Below are 14,583 nucleotides of genomic sequence, written 5' to 3'. Positions count from 1 at the left end.
GAGCCTTTATTTGTTTCATCTTTAAGTATGGTAACTCCTACCTTGCTGACCTCAGACCTTATGAGACTCAATAAACTGTAAAGTCCTAGGCAAACATAAGGCATTATTTATTATTTCTTAGCTGCAAGTGGATCTGAGGGAAAATGAAGTAGATATAATGTTAGTTTCTTCACTATCCCAAATCACATTATAAATCTGTGGTAATTTGTTGTGCTTCTTCTAGGAATACAGCACTGAAGAGGGCCTAAAATTAGCACATTGTGCATGGGGCATCAAATGATTAATAAAGCGAAGTCTTCCCTGGCTGCCCATTTTAAATCACAAACCTTCAGACTCAGTCTTTCTTCTATTACACTCATCGCTATTTTATCTTCCATATAACTTACTAATTTATTTGTTTATTATTATCTCCTCCCACTGGCATGTAGACTCCTTAATGACTAAAGATTTTGTTCTTATGGCTGTCATTTTGTTTTGTTTTTAAATTTTTGTACCCCAGAACTTATGGCCATTATTAGCACATAGCAAGTGCTCAATGAACATTTGTTCAGTGAATAACACGGTCTTTGATCTGAAGGAGCACACAAGCCAGGGAAGCAGCTGGATGTCTCTGTATGTCATGACATTATATTACAATGTGGAAAGCACTGTAATGAAAGGACACCTATCATGTAGATGGAACAAGGACTTCTAATGCTGCAGGAGTGTGGAAGGGCAAAGAGAGGGAGACTGTGGGATGTTTGTTAGAAGCACTGGCTGCTATTTGCATCTTGAAGGATGAAAGAGAGTTTTTCAGGAGGACAAGGAGACGCTAGGCATATTAGGCAAAGACGGCAGCTTCCAATAAGGCCTGGAGAAGGGAAATGACATTGCTGAGAAATGGACAGAGTTCGGTAAATTGCGTACATGGCAGTGAGTGCCCAAGGTGAATCATTGGGCCATCAGGAGAAAGTGTGAGAACTCCCAAATGAATGCATTGCATGAGTGTGTCAGGGCCATGTGTCACTTGGGGATGCATGTGAGTACACCAGGTGGAAGTCATTTCTGTGTGGCCCTGTGCCATGTATTACTTAGAATATGACTCCCTATTGCAGTTTATCTGTGCTCAGTAAGTGGATTTTCAGCTCACATAATCTGCACAATTTTGACATGAGATGAGTAGTAACCATGAAAATATTTTCTACCACATGAAAAGTCCACTGGTTATCTTGTGGCAAATATTTTAAGTTGTTGTTCAATATAAAGGTAAAGTATGCATTTTTCTTTATAAAATGATGAAATTTCCAATTCTGCTGATCTTTTCTGAATGTAACTTTTCTGAGTCACTGCAAACTGAGAAACCCACCAATACTGGGATTTTAGCTGGTCTTTTGTGGTTAGTCAATTATAAGCTGAACAAAGACGTTCATGGAGAATTGTCTTAAGTTGTGGCTGAGATCTTGGGTGGTCCAGGAGAGAATTCCTCTACCTAGTGAAGCTTGGCAGTAGAAGCAAGAGTTACTATTGTGTACACAGGGTCAACCTGAGATGTACACGAAAAATGGAAAAAATTACTTAATGAATTAATGGTGTCACTCATGTAAATCACATAAATCTAAATTTCCACTTTTCTCCCCTCAACTTGTGAAGTGGTACAGTGATTCAGTCAACTGTTGTTTAATCTGAACCTTATTGAATTTCATCTGAAAAAGCCTATTCTTCATCTTTTTGGGTTTCAGAAAAATATTAGGTCCTTTTAGATGAAGCATATTCTCTGTGAGGTTGTGCCTGGTTGCTCCTGGCTTTGTAAGTGACCATGTTTTCACGCTATTCAGTTACGTAAAGCCTTCTGAGTATAACTTTAAGTTCTGCAAATGAACAAATATGGCTGCAACAGGTGCTAATTTCCAAAGCCAGTTTTTCAGTGTAAGGCAGATTAAAAGAAAAGATTGCGAAGCTGGGCTAAAGTGCTGCACATCAAGGTCGTGGTGAACTGGCTTCTGTCAGTTGACTGAACAACCTGATTAAAGCTCTTCTGATTTTACTGAAATGATTTTAACCTTTTTGAAGAGAGACTCGAAAGCTTGATGAAAGAACCTCGTGGTTATTTTCCCAAAGAAAAAGGCAATGCATAGTACTAAATATGTAGTGTATTCAGAATAAAAGTGGATTCTGAGGTTTACCTTAGGAAACAAAGTCTGTCTAACAGAAGTCAGCTATTTCATTGCCAGTGTCGAAATCTTGTGAGAGAAGGTGGTTAGATATTTTTAGTATTTTTAACTGCATTCACTTATGAATTGGACTTCTCCATGGTAGCTACTATAAAGGCTGAAACATATAATTTTATTATACAGCATGATTTTTGCCTTGAACTATCTAATATTGAACCAGATTACTAATTATTAATTTTCGTTTTTTAATTGAAAACCTTATTTTGAAATGTGCATTTAAACAAATTAATCAGACCTAGGAGTACATGTATTTTGTTTTAATTTTTAATATTTAAAGTTTATAACATAATTTTGTTTTTGTTTTTGTTTTTTTAATTTTTTTAGGTTACTCTTTATGTGTCTTTGGCAAGTGACATTGGTTTTCTGTTTATGGCTACCCTCTTCTTCCTCAATGCCTTGACTCAGGCCTTGAGGATATAGGAAGGCAATAGAAACACAAAAATATGGTGACCGATTGCGTGTGGTGATGGGCGTGGGGTAGATGAGAGTTGAGCAGCGAGAAAGAGGAAGCAGATGAGGACGATTCCTAGGTTTTTGCTTTAAGAGACTGGATGCGTGGGAGTGCCTTCACTGGAAACGTACTCCAACAAGCCCAAGGTTGGGAGAGTGGGAACAATGATGATTTATTTTGTGTAACGGGCAGCTTGAGTTTGTCAGTGGAGTATCTGGAGGAAGATGCAGTCGGCTGTAGGAAATAAGGATTTGGAGGTCAGGAGAGGGGTCTGATGGTGAGAGTTTTTGGAAGCCTTTTACTTAGAGGGGTTGAAACAAAGCAGAGGATGTGGTCGAGCTCAGCCAGTGAGACTGTGGATGTGAAGAAAGGGCAAAGGGAGGTGGAGTCTGGTGAGTCCCCATATTTAATGGGCAGAGCGAGTCTGAGAGGCAGGAGGAGAGCCAGTGGGGAGGGACCATATAACAGCCAAAGGAGGGAAAAGTTTTAGTAGGCGACAGTGCCAAGCAAGAAACCAGGTAAGGGCTAAAGTCTTCAATGGACTTGGCAATGGAGGGACTGTCAGTTGTATCAGCAAGAAGAAAAATGCGTGTGTTTGTGTGTGTGTGTGTGTGTGTGTGTGTGTGTGTGTGTGTGTGTGTAATATTTAGGAATTATTTTATATAGGAAAGTATGGGAATAAGAGCCATAGTAAGAAGCATAAGTAATAAGTATTGGATCCAAAATTAAAACAACTCCCCGGTTTCTGTGTGTGGAGTCCCCAGCCCACCATCACTGGGGACATCTATTACCCTCTCTCCTTTGTCTGTCCTTCTTGTCCATCCTCTAGGAGCAACTGTGTAGGTCTACAGGTTCCAGCCTGGTAGTGTTTCCTATCCACTTCTCCATTATCTTTGCTAGAATTCAAATTCCGATTTGCACCATCTCAATTGCACTATTGCAATAGTGTCCTAACTAGCCTTCTAGCTCAAGTCTCTTTTTTTTTTCCCCCAGATTATCTGCCACTCTGTGGCTGGGTTCATTTATTTTTTTTTTTAAAAACAGTGTCATTGAGGTATAATTTGTATACTATAAAATATATCCATTTTAAGTACTCCATGTGTTTTAATAAATTAAACAATTGTGCAGCTATCTTCACAATTCAGTTTTAATAACATTTTTATCACCCAAGAAAGCTTCCTCATACCTGTTTGCAGCCACTTCCCACTGGATTAAATTTTCAAGTACATACTAGGTCTCTCCTTTGCTCAGTATTCACAGCACCCCTTCTTCTTTTGAATTATACACAGATTAATTGGCCTCAAATCCCAACTACTCCACCAACTGTCTAATATACCTTTCTAGCCTAATTGCTCCCTATTCCCATACCATTTCCCAAACCTTCAGCCAAACAAGACTATTTAGGGCTCTTCCATTGATTTCTGCCCGCTGTGTCTTTGCTCAGGTTACTTTCTCCAGCTGGTAGAAGCAAAGTGTTCATTAAGGTAAATTTTAAAAAGCAAAAACTTCGGTGTCTGTAAATTTTTTAAAATATTGAAATTATTTTCTTTAGATCTTTACATTCTTGAAAGACCCATTTTCCAGTAATTGGGTGGAAAATGACCCTGCCAGTTTACTTTAGATAGAGCTTGTTTTATGTTCACAGTCTACCTGATATAGCCTTGGTTTTCGGGGATGATAAAGGAGAGGACATGTGTACCTAGCTTGTGCAGGTAGAAAGACCAGCTCGCAAGAGCTTGTCTTCCATGCACTGCACACATGGCTGTGGCTATGGCTTTGTTTTTTATACTCTATTCTTTTTATTTTTTAAATTTTGGTAAAATATACTTAACAAGTACTGTTTTAATTATTTGAGTGTCCAGTTCAATGGCAGTAAATGCATTCTTATTGTTGTGTAGCCATCACCATCATCCATCTCCAGAATGTTGTCATCTTCCCAAACTGAAACTCAGTACTCATTAAACACTAACTCCCCTTTTCTCCTCCCCCTAGGCCCCAACAACTATGATTATACTTTCTGTCTCTACAAATTTGACTAGTCTTGATTCCTCATCTAGTAGAATTATTCAGTTTTTGTCTTTTTGTGTGTCCGGGTTATATCACCTGGCTTAATGCCTTCGAGTTTCGTCCACATTGTAGCATGTGTCAGAATTTCCTTTCTTTTTAAGGCTGACTAATATCCCACTGTATGTATAGACTAGATTTTGTTTATTCATTTGTTGATGGACACTTGGATTGTTTCCACCTTTTCTGGGCTCTATTTTTGATCCCAGTGATTTCTCCGCTTTAATCAAGGTGTGCTGGCCACCACTGACTGCCAAAGCTCCTGGGTACACTCAAGCTGGGCTGCATGTTGTTTTCTTCTTTCTGTTTTTGAAACCCAGTTTATGGATGCTGTATATTTTGGTTATCCAACTCAACAGCACCAACAGTGTCAGTGTTGCTGGCTGGTAGTATCCTCGGCCCCCACTGGAATTCAGCTTGTTTTTTTATTTGATACAAAGCAGGTTTCATAGGTGAACAAAAGGATCTAGAAAGGGTCAGGTTTTTGAAATGGTTTCCTAACTTAGTGATCAATGGTAATAATAAATTGGCTATTTTTTATTGATGTCTTCTAGTTGGCAGCAGTGAACTGGGACATTTATATATTTACCTCAATTCCTTACTACAACTCTTTAAGAGAGTTATTATTATCATCACAATTGATAAAAATGGAACTCAAAGACTGACTTTTCCCAGGCCTTCAACAAAGATATAAGTGGAGGGGTCTCCTTGACATCCATCACCACACCTCTCTGCCCTCTATTGCTCTGACTGTGATTAGTCTGGCCTGGAGATGGATGTCACAGTCCTGCCAACCTATGCATCAACAGTCCTGGAAAAAACTCAGGCCCCTCTTGAGTTATTTCTCCTTGGGGAGTCTCTCCATCCCCCAACTTTGCTTTCTTCGGGAGTAGAATTCATTGACGACCATTACTCATTACAGCCCTATCTGGAGTGGATTATAGGCAACAGTGTACCTTAGTGGAGAGACTAAGAAAAATTCAACTCAGATTTTATAGAGATGAAAAGAACAATATATATGCATTCTCATCATTCTTAGGAGTTTCTTAAACACGTTTTACCCTATGGATTAATCGTCACCCAGGCTGTTTCAGTCACCACCTGTCTAGGTCTGTTTCCCAAAATGTGTCCCAGCAACAAGTGGTCCTATGATTAGAGCTTCATTAGCATTTTTTGGTAGATTTACAGGGTAGATTAGCACATTAAAGGCTCTGAGAAGTCCAGCAGTCCCTTTTAACTTTAACATATTTTCTAAACTTCACAATAGGACCCTCTTTTCAAGTCACATTTGTTAGCATATCTCAAAACAAGTGTTCCTCGGAGCACATTATTGTGAGCTGCAGATCTAAATGCTGAGGCAAACACACCGGTGGTCTGCACAAGGTGAGCACGTCTTCTAAGAAAGACTGTTAAGTGTTGGAGCTTTCTGATAAAATTGCAACTAGCAGTTTGGAGGCTGGGTTAAGGAAGCCAAATGTATTTTCCTAAGTGCCCTGGGGACAAAGCTTTGGTCAGCTACTTCAGTTTGCAGCTTTTGGAGGCCAAAATATCCCAGGCCATATGGATGTGCATGTGTATATACATATGAATGAGTGTAGATATGCGTCACAAAAGAACTTCCCCTAATTTTCTACCTCACAAGCCTCTGAAAGTGCTAGTCCTCCAGGGACGTGCTCTTTTCCAGAATCCGTCTAGCTCTATAACCAGGGCCACATAGCTGCCCAACTTCAAGGTGTGTGTGCCTATGTGTATTTCTTTTGACTAATCAACATATTTGTCAAATCGAACTATTAATATCTTTTGCAAATCATGTTTCAAGAAGAAACAAAGATACATTACTATCAGACTCAGAATTCTGATTTTTATTTAACAAATAAATTTTTTAATTTTAATCACAAAGTCTGATGTATATATTCCATATATACATAAATACGTAGACACCTATTTCTCTTCTGCATATTTAGTTCTTTTACTATACCAAAGTCATACTTTGGTAGAAAAGTTGGGCCATGGGCAACTTCGGTTGTAGTTTCAATGGAATGCCCCTGAATTTGGTGAGTCTAATGTGCTAATAGAAGTTGCCAGTATCATATCACTGGGTGTCCCTATATCCCAGAATAATACGTGTGTTTAGGAGGTCCTGGATTAAAATCCGTCTTCTCTAGGCTACAAGGTCAAGGCTCAGGCCTGGTACTTCTCACATTTAGATGCTTACAATTATTTTTCACTCATAGCAACCTTTTCTTTATTCATTTCAGTCATTCGGTTTCTCTGATCTATTACATCCTTCAGTCTATATAGTCAGTGTGGCCTTTTTAATGTCTGAAGGAGGGCCTTTCTGTGCACAGCAGAGATCATTTACAGATATTTAGGTTTTTAATTAATGTTAGAGATACCAATTCAAAATACCAATTCAAACAATCGAATTTTCCTTTACTAGAGATAAAAATTGAAAAATCAAAATTTCCTTGTCTTGAATTCAATTCATTCTATTTGTAAATTTGGTATTTTTAAAATAATAAAAACTGTAGCTCTCAGGGGGCCTTTGGAAAACATTTGATCAACTCAAGTTGAAGAATAAAGTCCCTTGTGTCAATAGTTAGATCCATTTTGAAACACAGTTAAATATATCCCTTTAAAAAGTTAAATTGCATTTATCAATTTGGTATTAGATTTAATGTGTAAAAAGCACTAAGTATGTCTGACTGAGAAGGCCTCCAACCCAGTCTTCCAGAGTACTTAATCAGACCTTATTAGTCATCAAATGTATGCCAGGCATTGCTAGCCACTTGAGATATAACTATGAAAAAAGAGCAATGAATGGCAGTGCCAAAAACAGAAGATATTCCTTCCCTTCATGTTGTTTACATTCTTATAACTCAAGTTTATTCAACTCTCATAAATGTAATAAACCAAAGTTTTAAATGAGAATTTCAAAGTCAAAATTCTTTTCCGTTTCAACTTAAAATTACAAGTCTAAAATCAATTATACATTTGAATTAGAATCACAAAGCAAATGTGTCTAATTAGTGTCTCTAATCTATCCGATATGTAAATACCAATGTACAAATTATTCTTAAGCCTGATTTAAAAATACTAATACTATAAAATTGATTTGCTTTGTCATTTCTCTATTTTATTCTAAACTTCCATAGTACTGAATACTGGGATTATACAAATGAGCTTACTTGATGGACAGTTTATAACCCAGATACATGATTGTCTCTAGTAGGTTGGGAGATTTGAAAGTAGGATTAGGGACCTAGGGGTTGCATGTTACCAGTGAATTTTCCCATAGGACAGATGTACACATAGAGTCTGATTTTAACAGTGGCTATAGTAACAGGAAGTCCACATAGCACATAGCACATAGCACATAGAACATAGCACAGTTCTTCATATAGAATTGGTCTCACAAAATGCTATTTGCTAGATTCAAGCCTTACCTTCATAACCTCTTTGGATATCATCTGATTTGGATGGAAACATTACTTAACTTTACTCTCTGATCCAGTTCAGCCACCCCAAGCCATTTATTGCCTGATTCTTCTGTGTCTGGCTTTTTGGCCTTGGTGCCAAGGGCATCTGTTAAGAGTGTGGACACTGGATGATATCAATCCCCTGCAAGGCCTTTGTTCAGATGGGCTGAGTGGAGGTGTGGCTCTCCTTCCAAAATATCTATTGCCCTCTCTCCCCCACCACATTCTTTCATATGAACTAAGTATTTTCTGTTTTAAGTCAAGTGCAATTCAAACTTACTCTCCAGAAAATTACTGGCTTACCCGCTCCCTTCAAACAGATTCCTTACTCTAAGCCCTTTTTATATAGACATTCTAAACATTGCTTTTTTTTTTTTTTTTGCTTAAAACCCTTCAGTGGTTCACACTGCATTTAGGATAAAATACAAAACCCTTAACATGGCCTGTGTATCCTTGCATGAGCTGGCTCTCGCCTTCCTCTATGACCTCATCACGCGCCTTTCTCTTATGCTCCAATTCCGCCATATTGGCCTTCTTTCACTTCTTCCAACAGAAGCCAAGATTCCTTCCTACCCCAGGGCCTTTGCGTGCACTGTGCCCACTTTCCGAAATATAATTTTCCTCAGTCTTTGCTTGTATGACTCCTTGTCCTGTAGGTCTCAGATTAACTCATTTTTTCAGAGATATTATTCTTCTTTGTAGAACATAGCACAGTTTGTGCATTTATTTGCTTACTACTTAGACCATAAGCTGCATTGGGGCCATGTGGTGTTCTGTTTGCCCAGCACCCATCCCAGTGCTGGCATATACTAGACAGTCAATAATTATGTGCTAAATGAATAAATATCACAGTTGCCACAGCAATCACCATTAGCCTTCAGTCATAACTACTGTAATCATTCACAGAACCGCTTTTGGCTCATGGGAGGTACTGACTGTTTTTCGAATTGAATCGAGATATCTAAATGTCAGTATCTTATATATTCATTAACACAATTTTTTTTATTACCTTTGTTTCTTTATTCATTTAGTCTTCTATAGCTACTAAAGCTGTAATCTTTCTGTTCTTAGTAGTCATTTACAGTGAGGAAGACATTTTGACGAACTGTGCCTTTTGGACGGACTTAACTTAGACTCACTGATTGTTTATTAGCTAATTGGTTTACAGTCAGTAATAAATTTTGATTAGTGTAAATATAAGTTCCATATAATACTTAGTGATTTTTATTTGTTTGTTTTTATACCTCAGGGTATCCCAAGAGATAGATTAGTTACACTAGCCTCAGGTTACAGAGGGCAGCCTTGATATATTGAATGGGAACCTCAAGTTCTGGATTCTATGCTGCTGTGGCTTAAAACCTGCCCCCCTCTGCACGGTTTCCGAAAAACCTCCCGTCCCCCGCCTCCGCCCCAATGAATTCAGGCCTTGGAATAGTACCGAATTGTTCTGGAACTGAATCTTAACCATTTAGAACCCTCTGTTTTTTTGGTTGTTTTTGTTTTTCTTTTGCAGTATCAGCTTGATAAGATCATAGCCCCATACATTTCGAATCCTTGTCTCTGCACCATGGCACCTGAGAGTATGAAACAACGGCATAAAAAAAATTTTTTTTTTTAACGTTGCATCGTCATACATGAAAAAAAAGCACAAAAATGTAAAATAAAGTACAATGCCGAAAAAGAAAAACCAGGTTTATTTTTGTTGTTTATAACACCAAAGCATTTTTGGAAACCTAAATGAGGAGATAAGCATTTTTGAAGAGCCGGTAGCAGTGCAGCATCTCTGGGGTTCGCAGCAATGTGGCCGTGCGCCTTTAACTCGTGTGACCTCCGGGTCCCAGGCCTGCGTCCCGGGCCCGCGCCTCCGCGGGGGCGGCGCAGCGCCCCCTCCTCCCCTCCCGCGTAGCGCGCATTGTTGTCCTTTAGCGATTGGTTGTTGGACCAGAAAGAGCTGTGCAGAGCCGCGCTGTGTACAGGAGCTGCGGACCTGAATGCAGGTTAGCCGGGCTGATAGTGACTCTTACCACAGGGTTCAACGAGAGGAAGAGACAAGGCCACTTCCACTGCGTTTTCCAGGCTGCGTAGACCAGGTGCCCGGGTGTTTGCGGCTGTCGGAGGATCCCCCGGTGGTGCCGACTCTAGCCGACTTCGGGGTTGATGCAGGTGGGAGAGCAAGGCATCGAAGATCTCCCTGTTTCCACGGAGGAGTTTCTGTCCTTTTCATTGAGGGGGAGGGACCATCCTAAAAATATGTAAATATCCGAGCGCTAGCTCCAGGCCGGAGTCACGGGCCAAGGTCTCAGCGCCACCTCAGAGCGTTTCACAGGAAAATGAGAAGCCTGATGGGATCGGTGCTCTAACTTAAAGGCTGCTTGGTGATTAGCATGAGACTGAGAGGCTGCCCTGCTTCCTGCCCTTCATTCAGTAGCCATTCTGCTTGCTGGCGACAGAGCTGCGGTGCCACCGTGCGGGTGTTGATCGTCAGGCGCCGCATCCTTGGCAGCCATGGCTCCCACCGCCGCCTTGGCCAGTAAGTAGGAACATGCATGTGTAGGGGGCACATGCGTGTCGGGGCGCACACACACGCGCGCGCACACACACACACGCGCGCAGGCACGCACACCACCCTGAGCCTCGGAAGGAGCGAGAGTGACGAGACGCTGCAGCCACGAGGACTCCTCCCGCTCTTCCTGGATTCGGCAGAGCCAGCCCGGGGCAGCTGCTGTCTGTAGAGCCTGCTGAGATCCCTGTGCACACGCGTCCCCCATTTGAACCTCTGTAATGAAGACTGCCTCCCAAGGACTGCAGGGGAGGCAGAACCCGCCTATGCCTGGGACTGCGGGCCGTGCGGCTGGTCGGTCCAGGGGGACACGACTTGGACACTGTCATCGCTGCGCCTCGCGCTGAGCCGCCTGGAGCGGAGGGTCTGCCGCCGCCCCTGCGGCTTCCCGGGCGCCCGATCCCGGGTCAGCCCTGCAGGCCTCGGCTCCCTCATTTGTTTGGGTCTTTTGTGCCGGGGCTCACAGTTGGCTAAGCACTCCTGCGCTGAATTGGGCCATTGTCTGCGCTCCCATTGCTTTCACGCTGCAAGTCTCGGCGCCCCCACCCCGCCCGCCCCTCCTCGCCTCCTCCTGGCCGGGGAGCCTCCTAACGTGCCTTTCCCCCCCAGGAATCTGGAAGCTATAAGCCGGGCGGATTGCAAATGAAGTGTAATGCATTGTGGGACGTGTGTAAAATCGGAGCCTTCGCCGTGGGGGTGTGTGGGGGCGTGGGGAGGGCCGGACCCGCCGCTGGCTGTGTAGACGCCGACAAGGAGGGGCTGGGAAAATGTGTGCAGAGTCAGCCCGGGTCGTGCCCGCCGTAGACGGATGAAGCCGCGCGCTGCGCCCCGGCGCTGAGGCCCCAGGATCGGGGCAGCAGGTCGCCCTCCTCACCATGAAGAAGACCCGGAGCACAACCTTGCGGCGAGCCTGGCCTAGCTCGGATTTCTCGGACCGGGCCTCGGACCGCATGAGGTCCCGCAGCGAGAAGGACTACCGCCTGCACAAGCGCTTCCCCGCGGCCTTCGCGCCCCAGGCTTCACGGGGCTATATGACATCAGGTTGGTAACCGCGTTGCTGCCTCGGAGCCGGGGCCGCGGGGCGTGCACGCTGCGCCGCTGCCGGGGTGCTGGCAAGGGAGGCCGGGCGCTGATGGATGCGATAAGTTATGGGAAAAGCAGGAAAAAATTAGCTCACATCCACCATTTTGTACCTCCGCAAGATCCACAGCAGGCCCTCTCAATATGGGGTTTGAGAGCTATTAGTTAGGTAAAATAAGGGAGGGGGACGTGCCGGGCATTTGGGCTGCAGGGAGATAAATGACTGCAAGCTCCGCGAAGCAGCTTCCTTGAGGGAGAGCCTGCGTCCAATGTTGCCTGCAGTACCGGGCTTGCTGGCGCCTGCATTGTGGCCAGTTATCCCAGTGGGCATTTAAACAGCCCCCTTTTCTGAAAAGGGAACAGGTTCTATGAACAGTTCTAGATGGTTTGAGTCAGGGAAGAGCTCCGCATGCATCTCCGACTTGTCCGATTTGTACGCAGAGAACTCTGTTGGAGCTCAGTGAATGCATCCTGTGGGGTAATGGTGTGTTTGCGGATTGAACGCTCCCATGATTCGGTGTGGATTTAACATATGTTGCTCTGAATTAGGTTGTATGGAAAGAATGGAGGCTGTATCGTATATTTTGCATGTCAGACAGGAAGGACAAACAAAACGGTCAATGGAAACGAGGGCTTCATCTCAAAATGCAGTGAGATTCCAAGCATTTCCGAAGGAGCCAGTTCCCCTTGGAAATAGAACGGGATGGCTTTGGTGTGTAACTTGGGAACCCAGGGATAAAATCCTGGAGGAAATGCTGGAACGCTTTTCTTGGTTTCTCCTTCCTGATTGTTGACCACTTGTATGTAATCATGTGTAAGACATCAATTTTTGTTTGTTTTCATCCTGAAAGAATTTTCTTCTAAACACAGTATAATAGAAGAACTGAGATTATATGTGAGAACACATACTATACCAAATCATTCTAAGTCCTGTCTTAACTGGGAAGATTGCTTTAAGCTTGCAGTTGGTACTTACAGTCTAGCACTACTATCTTTCTCCTAAAACAGCAAGTTTTAAAAAACTGAAGCCGGTGTCTCATGCTTTAAAAATGTCTTGTGACCACATTTCCATGAATATAAAACCTAAATAAAATAACCATCTTTTTTTATTGCAAAATCTGGCGACATAAGGGTGTCGTACTATTTTGGCAATAAGGCTCCTTTGATTTTCTCTTTCATGAAAAGCCAAATTTGTAAAGGAAGTGACAACTACAGTTTATATTTCAGTAATTTAAGTCGATCACTGCTGTGGTTGCTATATTCTTCAGACTTGTACAGTAAATTCTGAAAGACACCTAAATCCAAATCTAACCTCAAAACACATAAACCCGTGTGTGCTCGGAGTGTTCAGATAATCCCAGGTTTCGTATGCTTAAGGTTAGAATGTCTCAATTCCACACTGAATAGTTCCCCTCTTTTTTGCCCCTCTTCAGTACTGATACCAAGTGTGAAGCTATAGGAGGTCAGGTGGCCACAAAATCTTCAACAGACCTTCAAGACTGTAATGATTTCAGGCACATTCCCATGGAGCCTGTTTTTATCTGTCTTGGCATGGCTTCATTTTGATCACATTTTCATTCTCTGCTAAAGAATTTCTCTGCCATTGCCAGTTCTGGAAGGTATTTTTGAGGGCTTGAGGAAGCTTTTAATTTCATTTGATTCTCTTTTCTATTTCATTTCTTGACCTATGAATGGTAAGCTTGTCTTATGGTGATATTGAAGGATAAGCTGTTTCAGGCTGTTGGTTTTCCATGTAAGTTTAATGTTAGGTTACTACTGAGAAAACCAGAAGGGAGGAGGGTAAGAAGAGCTGTATTCTTCAGTATTTTGTGGAGTGCCCCCTGAGAGCGAAGTGGCTTGCTAGATTCTCATAGGGCTACAGGATTAGATATAATATGGCTTTGTCCAGGAAGAGAGGACTGTTATTTCTTTATTTTAAATGCCCGCCAATACATGTAATAAAGAGGTTGGTACTGAGGGAAGGAAATAGTAAATGTTCAGACACCTGGAATGAACACTGGGAGAGTTAGGTGGAATCTTTCTCATATGCATCTTTTGGGGGAGGCGTGGGGGTAGGTTATCAATTTCCTTTTCAAACATGGCTCCTTTCCAAATATGAGTGTTGATTAGAATAGGAAGTGCATTGAAACACTTTGAGATCATTTAATGTAGTTCTCTTCCTGTTAACTGTAAAGGATATCCACTTGTATCGAGTTAGTGACTCTGGATACAAGCAGAACCTTTGTTACATACAATGAAATAGAAAATGAAGCAGCTTAGAAACACATGGAGCTTTTCATATTTCTTCTTTCTGTTTGTCTAGTCATTTGGCATAATAACTACTGGTATTATATACTTTATTTTAAGTAAAAAGAACTTTTTGTTGTTGGGTTCAAAGGACAAGATAAGCCTCTTCAGAGATGTACTAAACGGAATAACTTCAGCTGAGATTACTTTTAGAAATCACTCCCCCTCCAAAAAAAAATTATTTGTAAAAATTATGGGGAAAACCTTTTTTTAAAGGCTTTAGGAAAGGAGAGATCCTTGAAAATTTTATTAATAGCTGTCTTGTGGTCTGGCGTACCTATCACACAGTGAGTACTTCAAGTTTAACTCTGTTTATTAAGGCAGAATTGCAGGCATTCCATACTAGCTTTCTAATGAGACAGCACACTTTCCAACAGTCTTTGCTCCACTAATAAGTAATTACCAGTTTGAAATGTGATTTACAGCAATAGC

At 41.9% G+C, this 14,583-nt stretch overlaps 1 protein-coding gene across 8 annotated transcripts in view; it reads left to right on the top strand.

Moving 5' to 3' along the window:
* The window catches only part of STOX2 (storkhead box 2), a 209,650-nt gene that overhangs the window by 94,083 nt on the left and 100,984 nt on the right, over positions 1-14,583 (top strand). The window contains exon 1 of one of the 8 annotated variants that reach the window (XM_011364029.2): positions 10,129-11,805. The exons of 6 other annotated variants lie outside the window; for them this stretch is intronic. In XM_011364029.2, coding sequence (XP_011362331.1) covers positions 11,640-11,805 — 166 coding nt within the window. In that variant the 5' untranslated portion in view covers positions 10,129-11,639. Of the gene's footprint in view, positions 1-10,128; positions 11,806-14,583 lie in introns of those variants that run through there. One more of the 8 variants, XM_023532905.1, reaches the window with a different exon arrangement.

Source organism: Pteropus vampyrus, unplaced genomic scaffold (genome assembly GCF_000151845.1).
Source record: "Pteropus vampyrus isolate Shadow unplaced genomic scaffold, Pvam_2.0 Scaffold92, whole genome shotgun sequence".
NCBI classification, from domain to species: Eukaryota; Metazoa; Chordata; class Mammalia; order Chiroptera; family Pteropodidae; genus Pteropus; species Pteropus vampyrus.
Note: the sequence above shows the minus strand (reverse complement) of the source record. Positions and strands in the feature narration are given on the sequence as shown.